We start from the raw sequence: 14,825 nt of genomic DNA on the forward strand, positions 1-14,825 counted from the left end.
GCTAATTTGTGCCCTTATTTGTTTTTGTGTACATACTGTGCATATTGAAAAGACAAGTTTACAAAAAAATGTTTGCTCATCAGACCTACAATCTTATACCCCCTTTCCAACCGATGATATGTCCCAGCGCTCCTCTTAAACGGGAGATTGGGTTAGGTTCAATCATCGTATTTCTTATTATGTTTAGCAAAGATGAGTAAATGGCAAGGAAGTTTTCGAATCATGGATGGAGGATTGCATCAGGGATGAGATCAAATGTAAAAATGTGGCAAATGCAAATGTCTTCCACGAACGTATAATCCCTCCTGTCCATCCTTCGGTGTGTCCGGGCGCTCTTTCATATTTGCCATGGCTTTCGCGTTTGCGTTAATGTTCTTCAGTCAGAATGTCGTGCAACAGCCGGTACATTGGTCATGCAAATTGTTGCCAAGGTTAAAATTTCACACAAATCTTTTCCTCAACTGTTATTTACTACATATAGTCAGTCTAGCAAACCTGATCCTACCTCAAGATAAAAAACAGGCTTTCAAAAACATTTTGCTGCTTGTGAATTTACGGTGCATCAGCATTATATGGCTATATAGCGCCACAGTAAGATTTAGATTTATGTATCATAAAGTTCTATTACCAAAGACGTAACCTCTGTCTGCGTGGGTTCGAGTCCAAGGCTCGCGCTAGCGTGGGTAAGTGGGAAAGCCTGCCAGTAGCTTCTCGTGGGTCGGTGGCTCTTCCCTGGGTTTTCCAGGGTTCTTCCTCCACCACTTATACTGGCCGCCATGTATAGCCTATCTTGTGCTGAAAAATGGCGTTAAACCCTAGAACAACAACAACAACAACCAAAGACGTATAAAAATACAAAATAGTAATGATTGGATGGTGAGGTTGATAGATGAAGGTTTCCAGTCAACAATGAATGTAAATGGAGTCTATAAAGGTAACTAGATAATAAAAAGGTGCTTACAGTACACGTTGGTTAAAAATATTAAAAGGAAAATTTGTTGCACATAATATATATTGTAGGAAAGCTGTAAATTTCTTTCAAGACAAATTTGCCGTAGCAGAGAGTTCCTTCTGTTATGTATATTTGATTTAATTTATATTTGATTTGATTTAATTGTTTGCTTGTCAGTTTCAAATTTTGTATTCCATTACATGTCATAGCAATGTAATTTTCTTTACTGGAATTTGACATTTTCCAGGAATTAGTTTGACCTGTCTGTTTTTCTCGTAAACTCCTTATAATATAACTTTGTATCTTTATGCTGACTTAGTTCCTGACCTTGATTCAAAATTTGTAACAGTTGAAGTAAACAACTTTTTTATTTTTATTCATTCCTAGTGTGGGATTTTAGGGTGGAATCGAGTCTGTTCTAGGTGTACGTGACTTTGTACATGTAATAGCCTCTATTTTGAAACTGCGGTTTCACCGGAGTTGCGCTGTAGTCAGGTTTAATGCTGATGTTTTGAGAAATAATCTCTGTCGGGCTTTTAAACACATGAATGTGAGGTGTTTTTTCTGTTGTGACAAGTTGGAGTTTAATACTTTAATTTTTCTTCAGATTATTTGTATTCTAATAGATTGAATTTTTTCCCTGGGAATATTTAAGTGCTCATATAGAATTCTTGGACAAAGACATTTATTGAAATTTTATTCGGAAATTCAAACACCGGAATACTTTTTCTATGGAACAACAAAGAACTGTTGACGCATCAGTGCTATACTGTCTACAGTATACGTCATCGCCTTCCATTTTGGATTTTCGTCGGGACTCAAACTCAAATTCATTAGAACATTTTATTAATAGGACTTCTAATTTTTAATACTGGGATTACTCTTGGATTATTTTTGGAATTGGTTCTTAAAACCGCAATTTCTTTTCCTCATTTTTACCTTGTTTTTCTAGGGAATCAATTATTTGACAAATTTTACAAAGCTTGTTGACGTGACTCTCTTCTTGTTGCGTTTATTAAGAGCCTAAACATATAAAAAACAAATTGGGGCTCGTCTGGGATATATGAATTTTGGCTAAAATATTTCAGAAACCTTTGTTTTTGTTTAAATTTGGATTCCCTTAGTTTTTTAGTTTTTTTAAATCCCAGGTGAAATCAGCAAGCTTTTTCTACAATGTCATCAAAAGTGGAAATCTTTTTTTCATGTCCTAACCAGGAACAATTAGACCTTTTGGAAAAAGATGAATTAATTCAACTTGCCAGAAAATATGATCTTTCTGAGGCAAAAACTTCCTTAACGAAGTAAGAAATAAAAATATTTTTGTCCGGTATTTAATAGGAAAGAATGTTTTGGATAAAAGTGTTTTGGTTTCGATTAGTAAGTCTGTATCAGTGATATAAAAGTGAAGGAATTAAAATACAAGATGGAATTGGAGTTTAGGAAGCTGGAACTTCAAATAGAAGAAAAACAAATGCAGTTACAATTTAAGAAAGAGGAGAGAGAGACAGGAAAGAGAGAAAAAAAATGCAATTAGATAGGGAAGAAAGAGAGAAAGACAAACAAATGAAAAGAGAGAAGGAAGAGAGAGGATTTCAAGTTCGAATAAAAGAAATGGAGATGGGAAGCGAAAAGCACATTCCCACTTCACATACAAATTTAGGTTCTGATGTTGCAAAGAATATTAGGTTAGTGCCCCCTTTCAGAGAAAGAGAAGTAGACAAATATTTTGCTCGTTTTCAAAACGTTGCTTAAAATTTGAAATGGCCAAGGGAGCATATAACTCAGTTATTACAATGAGTACGCATTGGTAAGGCTAGTTATATTTACAATTCACTGTAAGTTCACCAAACTTGTAACTATGATGTGGTTAAGGAATGGATCTTAAAAGGTTATGCGTTAGTCCCTGGGGCTAATCGGTAAAAGTTCATGATCTACAAAAAAGCAGCTGGACAAATGCATGCTGAATTTGCTAGAGAAAATGAGCAGATATTTGATAGATGGTGCTTAGCCAAGAAAGTTGAACAAGATTATGAAAGTCTCAAACAACCTGTATTACTTGAAGAGTTCAAGAACTGTGCCCATAGTAACATTAAAACTTATCTTGCAAGCGTAGGATCGAAACCTTGGAAACTGCTGCTCGTGCTGCTGATGAGTATCCTTTAACTCATAAAGTTCCTTTTGTAGGAAAGTCTTCCACTCAGCAGCCTTCTGGCAGAAAAGTATTTCAGCCTAATACAAGCCCTTCTAAATCTCAAACTGGCACAACTTTTAAAAATCAAGCTTCAGATAACTTTGATTGAAGATCCTTGTCTCTTCCTACGTGTACTAATTGCAAGTAGAATTTACACGTTATTTCTGATTGCTACAAATTGAAAAAAAGCATCAGAATCAAGACAGACCTATTCCAAATGCTCTTATTTCTAAGGGGTCAAAGTCACGGTCATGTATTGAAAGCAATACATTTGTTGGGTCTAATAAACTCCAGTCTGATTTTATTATGGATAATAATGAACTACTCATATCGAAGAGTTCTATATCACTGTTGGGTGATTTGGCCGATTCCATCCCTACTAAAAGTTTAAGGGACACAGAATCTTCTCAGAATCTTTTATTGCCAGGTACTTTGCCTTTTTCTTAGAAGCCTTCTTCTAATGAGAGTGTTCTTGTTCAGGGAGTAGAGTGTGGCTTTGTTAATGTTCCTCTCCATTGTGAAAATTTGTCATCGACTTATTCTCAGGACCCGTGACAGTCGGAACAGTCTCTGTTTTACCCTTTGAGGGCATTAATTTATTACTAGGCAACGACCTAGCTGGATAAAATGTTGTGGTTAATCCACTTGTAACTAACAAACCTTGTTTGGATCAAAACGTCTATACAATTGAAAAACTATTACCTGATGCATACCCAGCTTGTACAGTTACCAGAGCTATGACAAAGAAAGCTCTTGAGATTGATGTTGTTAAGGAAAGCATTCCTTTAGCTGACACATGTATTGGTCAGGCTTTTGATGAGGTCACATTCACTCCTTGTTTGGATCAATCAGAAGGTATTGATCACAGTGATCCTCTTTTAACTACTCATTCTCTTTATTCTAACCATGGTGACAAACGACAACCACTTGTCGTCGAACAGGAAAACTGATGCCACTGAAGTTGCTGTCTGAGATTTCGTTATAAACATGGAGACCTCCCTAGGAAACCTACTGGTGACGAATGGTCAGTGAACTATCAAATTGTAGTTCCAAAACCTTACAGACAGGAAATACTTAGTATGGCCCATGAAACACCTTTGGCTGGTCATTTAGGGATTAATAAAACTTTTCACAAGATATTAACTCACTTTTATTGGCCAAAAATCAAAAGTGATGTTTGTAAATACTGTAGATCTTGTCACACTTGTCAAATGGTAGGACAACAAATCAGAAGATACCTAAAGCTCATTTGCAACTTATTCCTGCATTTGACGAGGAACTATTTAGTAGAATTATGGTAGATTGTGTTAGTCCCTTACCTAAGACCAAATCATGTAACCAATACTTGTTGACCATTATGTGTGCATCAACAATGTTTACAGAGATAATTCCTTTAAGGTATATTAAATCTTAAACAATAGTAAAAGTTTTAGTAAAGTTTTTACTCTATTTGACCTTCCCAAATCTGTCCAATAGGGTCAAGGGTCAAATTTATGGTCTAGAAGTCTATAGCCTATTATGGCTGAATTTGAATTCAGCAGTTCAAGTCAAAAGTGAAATTATGGTTTGACAGAACTTCAATGGAAAAAACTTTTGAGTCTGGTAATATAGTTCTGTTTCTCTTGATCATTCTTCAAAATTTTCGTCAGTTTAGGTATTATGGCCCTTACAAAGTTACGAAGAAAATGAATGAGTTAAATAATAATAATACTACTCTAGGGATTTAAATATATTATAGGAGTACCATTATACTGAAAAAGATAGCCAGGTTAAACATGCAATTAAATGTAGTTGTACCGGTCTCACTCACTGAAGATTTTAGTGAAGGAATATCATCGGATTCTACTGATATTGGAGTGACAAATCTTCGTAATTCAGAAATTATGAAAGATCTGGACTAGAAACTTTCACCTTTGCAACAGCAAGAAATAAATGATCTTAAACAGTTATTATTTGAATAAGAGCACTTATTTCCAGATGTTCCTACAAGAATAAACAAAATCTACCATGACGTTGAAATCGCAAATTCCAAACCTGTGAAACAACACCCATACAGGATGAACCCTCTCAAACAGGAATAGTTCAAACCATAAATTAAGTATTTGTTGGAGAATGATTTCATCGAGCCCAGTAAAGGTTACTGGCGTTCACCATGTATACTTGTTCCAAAACCAGATAAAACTTTCCGTATGTGCACTGATTATAGGAAGGTGAACAGTGTGACCAAAACAGATTCATTTCCATTATCAAGAATCGATGACTGTATTGATAAGATCGGAAATGCCAAGTATGTCACCAAATTTGACAATCCAAAAGGAGTTTGGCAAATTCAACTAACGGAAAGAGCAAAGTAAATTTCGGCATTCGTGACTCCAGATGAACTTTATCAATATAAAGTGATGCCGTCTGGGATGAAATAGTCGCCAAGTACTTTTCAACGTCTAATGAATATGATCACCTCTGGTCTAGATAATTGTCATGCTTACATCGATGATGTCATCATTTACAACGACACCTGGAAAGAACATTTAGCAACAATTCGGAAATTCTTTGACAGACTCACAGATGCAAGTTTGACAATTAATTTCTCCAAAAGTGAGTTCTGCCCTGCTAGTGTAAATTTTCTAGGACATATTGTGGGACATGGACAAGCTAAACCTATAGATGCTAAGGTCAAGGCTATCTCTGAATTCCCTGTGCCTGTTAGTAAAAGGCAACTGATGCGATTTTTAGGTATGGCTGGATGCTATCGGAAATTTTGTTCCAATTTTTCTATAATTGCTGAACCCCTGACAAATTTATTGAGCAAATAAACAAGTTATTTTGGACTGAAAAATGTCACGAGGCTTTTGGTAAGTTAAAAGCCATACATACAAGAGTGCCAGTTCTTACGGCTCCAAATTTCAGCCAATCATGTAAACTGTCTATTGATGCAAGTGATGTTGGGGTTGGAGCTGTATTGATTCAACAAGTCGAAAATGGTGTTGATCATCCAGTGTGTTCTTTTTCTAAGAAATTAAATAAGCACCAAATAAATTACTCAGCAATGGAGAAGGAATGTTTGGCTTTGATATTGGCATTACAACATTTTGAAATTTACCTTAGCTCGGCCCCTTCTTTGATTATTGTGATTAATGACCACAACCCCATTACTTTCATCGGCAAGATGAAAAACAAAAACCAAAGACTACTAAGGTGGAATCTGTTGTTACAGGAATATAATATTGACATCAGGCACATTAAAGGAAAAAATAATTTAATAGCAGATTCACTTTCCTGTGTATAGAAATGTATCATTTCAAGTACACTGTGTATGATTCATAAGAGTTCTCCTTATGTTTTTTTTTTATAATAACCTCGTTAATTAATCTATGGTAAAAAGAAAGCTTTATGATATAAATCTTTCTTTTTCTTTATGGGGGAAGTGTTATATATATTTGATTTAATATATATTTGATTTAATTTAATTGTCTGTGAGTTTTAAATTTTTCATTCCATTTCATGTCATAGTAATGTAATTTATTTTGTTTACTGGAATACGACATTTTCCAGAAATTAGTTGACCTGACTGACTTTTTTCGTAAACTCCTAATAATAGAACTTTGTACCTTTATGCTGACCTAGTTCCTGACCTTGATTCAAAATTAGTAATAGTTGAAGTAAACAAATTCCTTTTATTTTTATTCATTCCTAGTGTGGGATTTTAGGGTGGAATCTAGTCTGTTCTGGTTGTACGTGACTTTGTACATTTAATAGCCTCTATTTCGAAATTCTGGTTTTACCGGAATTGAGCAGTAGTCAAGTTTAATGCTGATGATTTGAAAACTAATCTCAGTCGAGCTTTTAAATACTTGGATGTAGGGTGTTTTTCTATTGTGACCAGTTGTAGTTTAAGACTTTAATTTTTCTTCAGATTTTTCGGATTCTAAGAGATTGATTCTATTCCCTTTGAACATTTAAGTGCTCATATAGAATTTCTTGGACAAAGACATTTATTGAAATTTTATTCGGAAATTCAAACACCGGAATATTTTTTCTTTAGATCAGCAAAGAACTGTTGACACATTAGTGCTATACTGACTACAGTATAAGTCATTGCCTTCCATTTTGAATTTTCGTCGTGACTCGAACTCAAATTCATTAGAACATTTTATTAATAGGACTTCTAATTATTATTTCTGGGATTATTCTTGGATTATTTTTGGATTTGATTCTTAAAACCGTAAGTTCTTTTCCTCATTTTTACTTTGTGTTTCTAGGGAAATAAATTATTTGTTACATTTTTTCAAAGCTTGTTCTCTTCACTCTTTTCTTGTTGCATTTATTAAAAGCTTAAACGTAACACTTCGTGTGTTTAACATTGTAATAACGATCACGTGTAGGTTGGAGATCCAAAGAATATATGATGAAAAATTTCATAGTGAAAGTTTCATTGCAAGACACTTACTGGGGCCCCGAGTGACCGAGTGGTCTAAAGCGCTCACCGTTCCGGATCACTGCCATCTCACCTCTGTCTGCGTGGGTTCAAGTCCAAGGCTCGGCTAGCGTGGGTACGTGGGAAAGCCTGCCAGTAGCTTCTCGTGGGTCGGTGGTTCTTCCCTGAGTTTTCCAGGGTTTTTCCTCCACCATTTATACTGGCCGCCATGTATAGCCTATCTTGTGCTGAAAAATGGCGTTAAACCCTACAACAGCAGCAACAGCAACAGCAAGACACTTACTCTGGTGGGTCTGAACCGGTTGATATGTATGAGTGGGTTAAATACGTATGACAAATGCTATTCTTGCAATGACTACCACGTTCGTACGCAACATTCTGCTCTTTCTTTAGAGGATTAAATGTTCTTGGCTGCGTATTTATCATGTGCAAAATTTACTTAATCGCTCACAAATTAAATTAAGTCTGAAGGACTCGATGTTTACTTTGTGAGCGATTAGGGAACAGTTTACACGTCGATAATTAACCAATCATGATCATTTAATCCTTATAATTCAATTTTATTTCCTTACTGTCATCATGTAGGCGGATATCATCAACAAAACATTCTCTTTTACGTAACTCATAGTTTTCTTTCATTATTATCTTCACTGCACCAGAATACATAGCCCCATCTTCGCTAGCCAAGTATCGTCGACTCATATAGGATTACTGGGTAGAATATCAGAGCGAGTCATACCAGATCTAAGGAACTTGGTATGGTCATATTTTTAAAATTAGTTGGATGGTGTTGTTTAAACCAGATTCTACCTTTTTTCAACATTACACTTGCAGATGGCACGAGTAGTTGTAGCATTCGTAGTTATTGCTTTCTACGCATTTCGATCTTTCATTGTGTCAATTTTCAGTGAGATCGCATGCTCGTCATTTGACCATGACCTTTAATAACAGCTGCTGGAATATATTGTCGAAGCAAAATGCAACGATTTCTAAAGATTAGCTTGTAAAACCTGCCATTTGCTTTCTTTGTGTAAAGGGAATGTGTTTTGGAATGCAGTAATGACTATTCGATTACACTGTTGTAACTTCTAATGAGCGATTTTACTCAGGGGGTTGCAAATTTTGATCGGAAATCACGGAAGAGGGCGGGTGGTAGCTTGTTGTTATTATTACTATAAGGTGTTGGTATTGATAAAGCTTCACATAAAATTACCTGGAAATGGGGAACCAAATGTAGTCCACAGAATTTACCGAATTTTCAAGCAATCCAGACCAGTATCACATGACTATGTATGTCCAATCTGATTGCAGAAAACTCAGTCGATTCTTCACAAATGGAATTTTTACCTTTAATACCGACATAGCTGGGTAACCAGCAGTATATTATATTGTGAGAGGTGCATAATTCGGTATGTTTAATGACAATATTGGTCAATAATTGGTTTTCCAACTCCAACGGAAGATCTGATAGTGAATCAAAGAAGTCAGTCACTTTTCTTACTGCAATCCCCTGACCAGCATCCTTCAGAAGCTCCAATGAAATGACCACCACTAATATGCTGTTCATGATATGTTGTTTATACAGACAAGTAGCAAAGTATCGAATCAGAAAGTTACTTACCTCTTGTCATACAATAGAACAATCCAGCATGAACAGTAATCAGGGTAGCTTCGTTGCTCAGAGTGAACAAAACTCGAACAGGTAATCCTGGTTGAAGGTTGCCTAAATGGCTAAATATGTGTAAGATGCGAATAACACAATAACTGCAACTGATAACTTTATCTCACTCATCAACGAACATTAATGACATGAAAAATAGCATGCCTACTTCTGACTAATTAAAACATGAATATATAAAATTATAAAATATATGATCCTATGTTTGATTTCGATACATTTCAGGGCATGGACTATTACCCTGATTTCGGCTGAAAATATTGATAAACCATCTGGCAAGCGAACGTTTTTTTAGTGTGATTTACATTCGTGAAGGTTGTAGAAACTTCTTCTCCCTCATTGAGCTGACAGAGTAAATTATTGTGTAGTTCTTAAAATTGGGGAGACGTTTCTTATAAGAGTTATGAAAGCTGGAAAGATTTGCTTTGGATTTCTTTCGGTCGTGCAGCGCAAAAAAAGCTTTTCGGGATGTTTTAGACGCCAGAGAGGTGATACAAATACAAACAACATTTGGATTTTTTTAAAGGTCACTTTTTGTATTGTCGAGGCTGAAATATATTCTAGTGCCGGAAAATGGAATGGCATTTGCTTTATTTGCTTTATTTCGGTATAATGTTTTGTATTAGGGTTGGAAAACAAATGCGAATGCAGCATGAAAGTATTACATCTTAATTGTATCGTATTTTGCTAAGATAATGTTTCTGTACCATGTGGGTCTAATAAACGTTCTGTATAGGTTGGAAACAGCTGTACTATCAGCACCCCAATCAGTGTGCATTACTACTTTGAGTAAATAAAAGGCTGTCAAGCATTTAGCTTTTAGTTTCCTAATGTGTGGACTGAAAGTGAGTTTTCTGTCAAAGACAATACCTAAACGCTTTCTTTCCTCCACAACCGATATAGTTGGTCCGTCCAACGTGAGTTTAGGATCATTATGTTGTCTTTGTAACTAACATAAACGCATGAATAACCACGCGATTAGAAATGTTACTAATTTGTATGTTAGAAAACGTATTAGATAAAATACTGTTCCCTGAGGCACACTCATCTAGAAAATAAAGCTACTACCACTCATTCTATCAAACGATGTATTCTGTAAAACAATAAGAGGGTTCAAAAAAAATTGATTTGCACAAATTCCTGTCAAAGACATATTCTACGTTCTATCATACACGTAAGAAAATCGTTAAAAAGTTTGTAAATTTAAGAGCTGGCATTCGGTTCTTAAGATGGATTATCAGCAGTATTATAATTGACAGAAATAACATTGTGACATAGTATGAGCAAATAAATACCATTAAGAAGATTTGTTCTGCATAGATTACTCTTGATGCATTGTCACTTCTTGTATCCTTTTTCACAAAAGAAAATGTTTTTTTAAAGCGTCGTTTTTGTCATCACTTTGATATGGCTCATTATTCTAAAATGGCGCAAAGCTTTCATAGCTCGGCGGCAGATCTGGGCATAGTTACTTTGTTATACTTAATGTTGATGTGGTCGAGTAGTTGTATTGACCCAACTTAAATTAATAATTGTTGTTCTAAGATTTAATTTTGACATTGTTTAACCAAAGTCTATTCAATCATGATTGTAACTGATATGTACCTTAAATGTCATCAAAACGTATCCAAACGAAAATTATTGATCGCAGTGGACTTTTACACTGGTGGTCGGACACTAAGATGGGTCATGAAAAGAGGACGTGGGGGTCTATCATAATAAATAACAGGTAGAATGAAGTTTTGTTAAAACTCGTGGAGTTTACATTGTGACATCGCAGAGTGCGACTTTCAGTCCGACTTGTATAGAATCTAACCTTTAGGTGGATCTCGTCAGAAAATGTATTTTAACATTGAAAACGTCCACATTGATTTTGTCGTATGTATTTATCAGGGCGTGTATATAATGATTATCCAAGGAATATCGCTGTATTAAGTTTGAAATAAAGTGAATAATCGCCATTTAGATTTATCTGTAATAAGATGCTTAAAAGTTACACCCACCACTGAAGTAGTCGGCATGAACGCATGCTTGACCTCTATGACTTATCCTTTAGTTGTAGTCAGTAGGACAAACACAGTACAGAATCTGCAGGCGCATTATGCGCAGTTGGACACCATTTATAAGCGAGTTTATGTAATATTACCGTTCGATTCTGTAATACACCATTTACAGATTTGCCGTGAATAAAGAAAGGAAAAGAACTCTGCCAGTCTTATCGTAAAGGTATTTCTTCTGGGGTGTGATGGGATTTTTAACAAGCTGTATTTGTTGAAACATTTGATGCCTTGTTGGTATCATTTATTTACTCCTTGTTTTATAGAGCGTGTGGGATACACGTAATCGTGATCATAAAACTTGTATTATAATTATTTAGTTTCGATGTTATTGTTGTAGCTGGTGCGTCATTTGGCACTGTGAACCAAAAGTTTGTTTCACTTGGAATTGTTATTCTAGGTCGGGCTTTGTATACTACTAGGACAAGATGCGGTTACATCTTGTGCATCTTATTGCGCTGTGACCAGAATATTTGCTTCACTGAGAACTGCTGTTCGAGTGTGTTGTTGACTGTGGTTAAAATTAGAAGAAACAGCCTCACGTTTACAATTCAGCTGAACCAAGGACATCACAACATGTGTTAGGTGTCTTAGGTGGAACCATCATTCTTGCCGAAAGTTCCATATAAATCTTCTTCTGTTTATAGGTACATGATGTGGAGCTGAACGACTGACTCGATATGTCATTATGTGCTTAGTTTAGTATGATGTTGGACGTTGTAGAAATTAATGCTTGACCTGAGTTGCAGCATTTGTTTGAAATTATATGTATATATTTCGATGCTACATTGATTTAAATCTTACACGAATGTCTTCAACGTATAACTGAAAACTGGAGCATATTCGTAAGATGCATCAAAATTGTTCAGTTTAGTTTTCAGACTATGCTGACACGAGATTTTAAAATGCTAAAGTTTATACAACGTCCATGTCAAATTGTCATGAAGCATGTAGTTTAGACAGTGCGTGTCTATAATGAATATACGTATTGGGTCGTAAGCGCTCGGCGAGAAAAGGGTCTGCACATGAAGGGGTTCAATCAATGATAAAGTAAGAACATTTGTAGTTATTCAGATTCTTTAATAAGTGAAGACCAAATTCATTCTAATTCTCGTACAAGTTACGATACCAATGGCAGTGCCGTTGTTGTCCTTGAGCTCTCAATGGCGATGACATACAGAATGGTCAGGACCTTTAAAAAACACACAAAAACGTATTTTCTCCATCATTCATTACCTCCAGCTCCCTCCCCCCGTTTCCAACATGCAACGCAGACAACACACAATTCTAGCCACTAGCCCACTCTTTCTCCCCTTCTTGGGTGCATAGAATATTCTGAAACCCTTACGCGTTCTGCTGATCACTTACAAACGTCAATATCTGTAGTGCGAGAGGAGGAAGCATAATCTCTCAATTGATTATTTGATTTGTGTCACACAACGTTCACCTTTACGACAGTCATTACGTAAGGTCATAAATATTTTACGACACCCAGTGATATATAGACACACAGTGATTATATATATATATATATATATATATATATATATATATATATATATATATATATATATATATATATATATATATATATATAGATGGATAGATAGATATAGCAATGCCCATATTGCAACATTTTTGAATAATGCATAATATTGAATGCTGTATGATAAACAGATTGGCTAGCTCGGGTTCATTTAACACGGAATCAAAAACTATTTAAATAATGTAACCTTCAGCTACCTGAAGGCACTTTGTGGCACATAATTTCATTGAACATTATTCATAAATTGCATATTGTTATGTGTATTTAATTTGAATTATGTGATCGACCTGTGTCCATAATTGAGGGTAGGGGTTTGGACCTACATGACTAATGACATGCTTTGTAAACATGTCTACTTGGTTTTGAGCTCTAGATGCAGCCTTGATTCTGACTCAAGAAGATATCAAAAACGAAGTTTCTTTACAGTTTGATGGAAATTTCCATTAATATCATAGTCCGCTCGTCAGAGGTTTTTATATCAAGGGGAATTATTCGTTTACTTGGGTTCATTTTTAGCTTGGGAAGATTTATTTATTTAAATAATTCATTACAATTACAAAGTGCCCATTGATCCTCTTCGTACAAAATTACTATTTTCGAATTGTTGCGAATTTATTAAAGGACACTTTATATTTTATCATTGTGAAAGATCAAGACTGTTAGTACGTTAACACTAATCCAATGTGTTGGTACATCAGCACATTCAAGATTGGAATCCTTTCCGAACATCACTGGAATTCATTCGGAATGCTCTATACCTTCAAACTTGCTAGAGAACGTGTAGGGTAAACACACACACACACACACACACACACACACACATATACAGAGGAGTCATAATTGGAAAATGTAATCATATTGATACCATAATTTTACACCGTAGAAACATAAATAAAATAGTTGCGTTAATGTAATACAGTGGGCATGTTCTGGGAGACCACCCATTCTGCCCAAAATAACATGGCCTCTCAAAACATGGCCTCTCAAAACTTGTCTCTCATCTTAGTGGTCTCCAAAACAGGTCTTAATGTCAAACTACTAATGCTACTGCAGATACTACTACTACTATTATTATTACTACTACTACGACTAATAATAATAGCAATAATAATAATGATAATAATAATAATAATATAAAATAACTCGACTTTCAAAGTAAAAACTGTTTGATAGACAAGGACCTACCTCTGTGAAGTATGCCTTGAACTCCGTTTCGTCAACAAGGTGATCGTCTGGAGAAAAAAAAAAGCAAATTCACCAGACCATAATTAAGCATAAATGTTGAAGTTCTTTTCTTTTTAAAAACTACTTTAATTTCCTTCGCACTAATCATAATCTCAGTTACATTGGCAAAATATCAAGGATTTAAAATGGTTTTGAATATTCTTATCGTTGGAGTAGAAAATCGCGTCTGATCGTTATGGTTTGATTTATATGCTTTATCGAACACGTATCGTCTTTTTCAACGTGTGAAAAGATTTTTCTGCTATTTTTAATTAACGTTTATTTTATTCCAGGAATGCCAAACTCGTTAGCGTATTCATGTGAGACAATGATATTATTGTGATATTTCTCCTAACCATTGAAATACCATCATTATAAATTCTGAATTGGAATTTTATTTCTATTCAAATTTATCCATGAAAAGACTGTTTCAGAGACTGGCGTGTTGTATTTATTCCAGTGGCGTAGCTATGAATTATACCCTGATTCACAAACACTTTATTCTGGGGCCTCTTCCCAATATAAAAAGGTCGTTTGATGAAAGTTTTGGCCCGTAACCAAATCACCATGCAGTTGTGGCGGTTGTTTGTGCATTGATACACCGCTGTATTATTTCCTATATGTTGAATTCATTTTGTGTGTATAATTTGTAATCTGTTCTTCGTAATGTTTTTATACAATAAAGTGACCAACTGATTTATTGATATCCCAAACACCTTTAAATTTGGATATTAATGTCATG

The 14,825-nt window shown here is 35.2% G+C and overlaps 1 protein-coding gene across 1 annotated transcript in view; it reads right to left on the reverse strand.

The window, feature by feature from the left end:
• Nucleotides 1-12,372: 12,372 nt before the first annotated feature.
• Nucleotides 12,373-14,825, reverse strand: part of LOC149780171 (uncharacterized) — a 48,301-nt gene continuing 45,848 nt past the window's right edge. Inside the window, exons 5-6 of the mRNA XM_089936916.1 lie at nt 14,045-14,091; nt 12,373-12,505 (exon numbers count right to left, since the gene is read on the reverse strand). Of these exons, the coding sequence (XP_089793042.1) occupies nt 12,434-12,505; nt 14,045-14,091 (119 nt within the window). The 3' untranslated portion in view covers nt 12,373-12,433. The remainder of the gene's footprint in view (nt 12,506-14,044; nt 14,092-14,825) is intronic.

This window comes from Sinohyriopsis cumingii, chromosome 16 (assembly GCF_028554795.1).
Source record: "Sinohyriopsis cumingii isolate HCF-2022 chromosome 16, ASM2855479v2, whole genome shotgun sequence".
Classification (NCBI taxonomy): Eukaryota; Metazoa; Mollusca; class Bivalvia; order Unionida; family Unionidae; genus Sinohyriopsis; species Sinohyriopsis cumingii.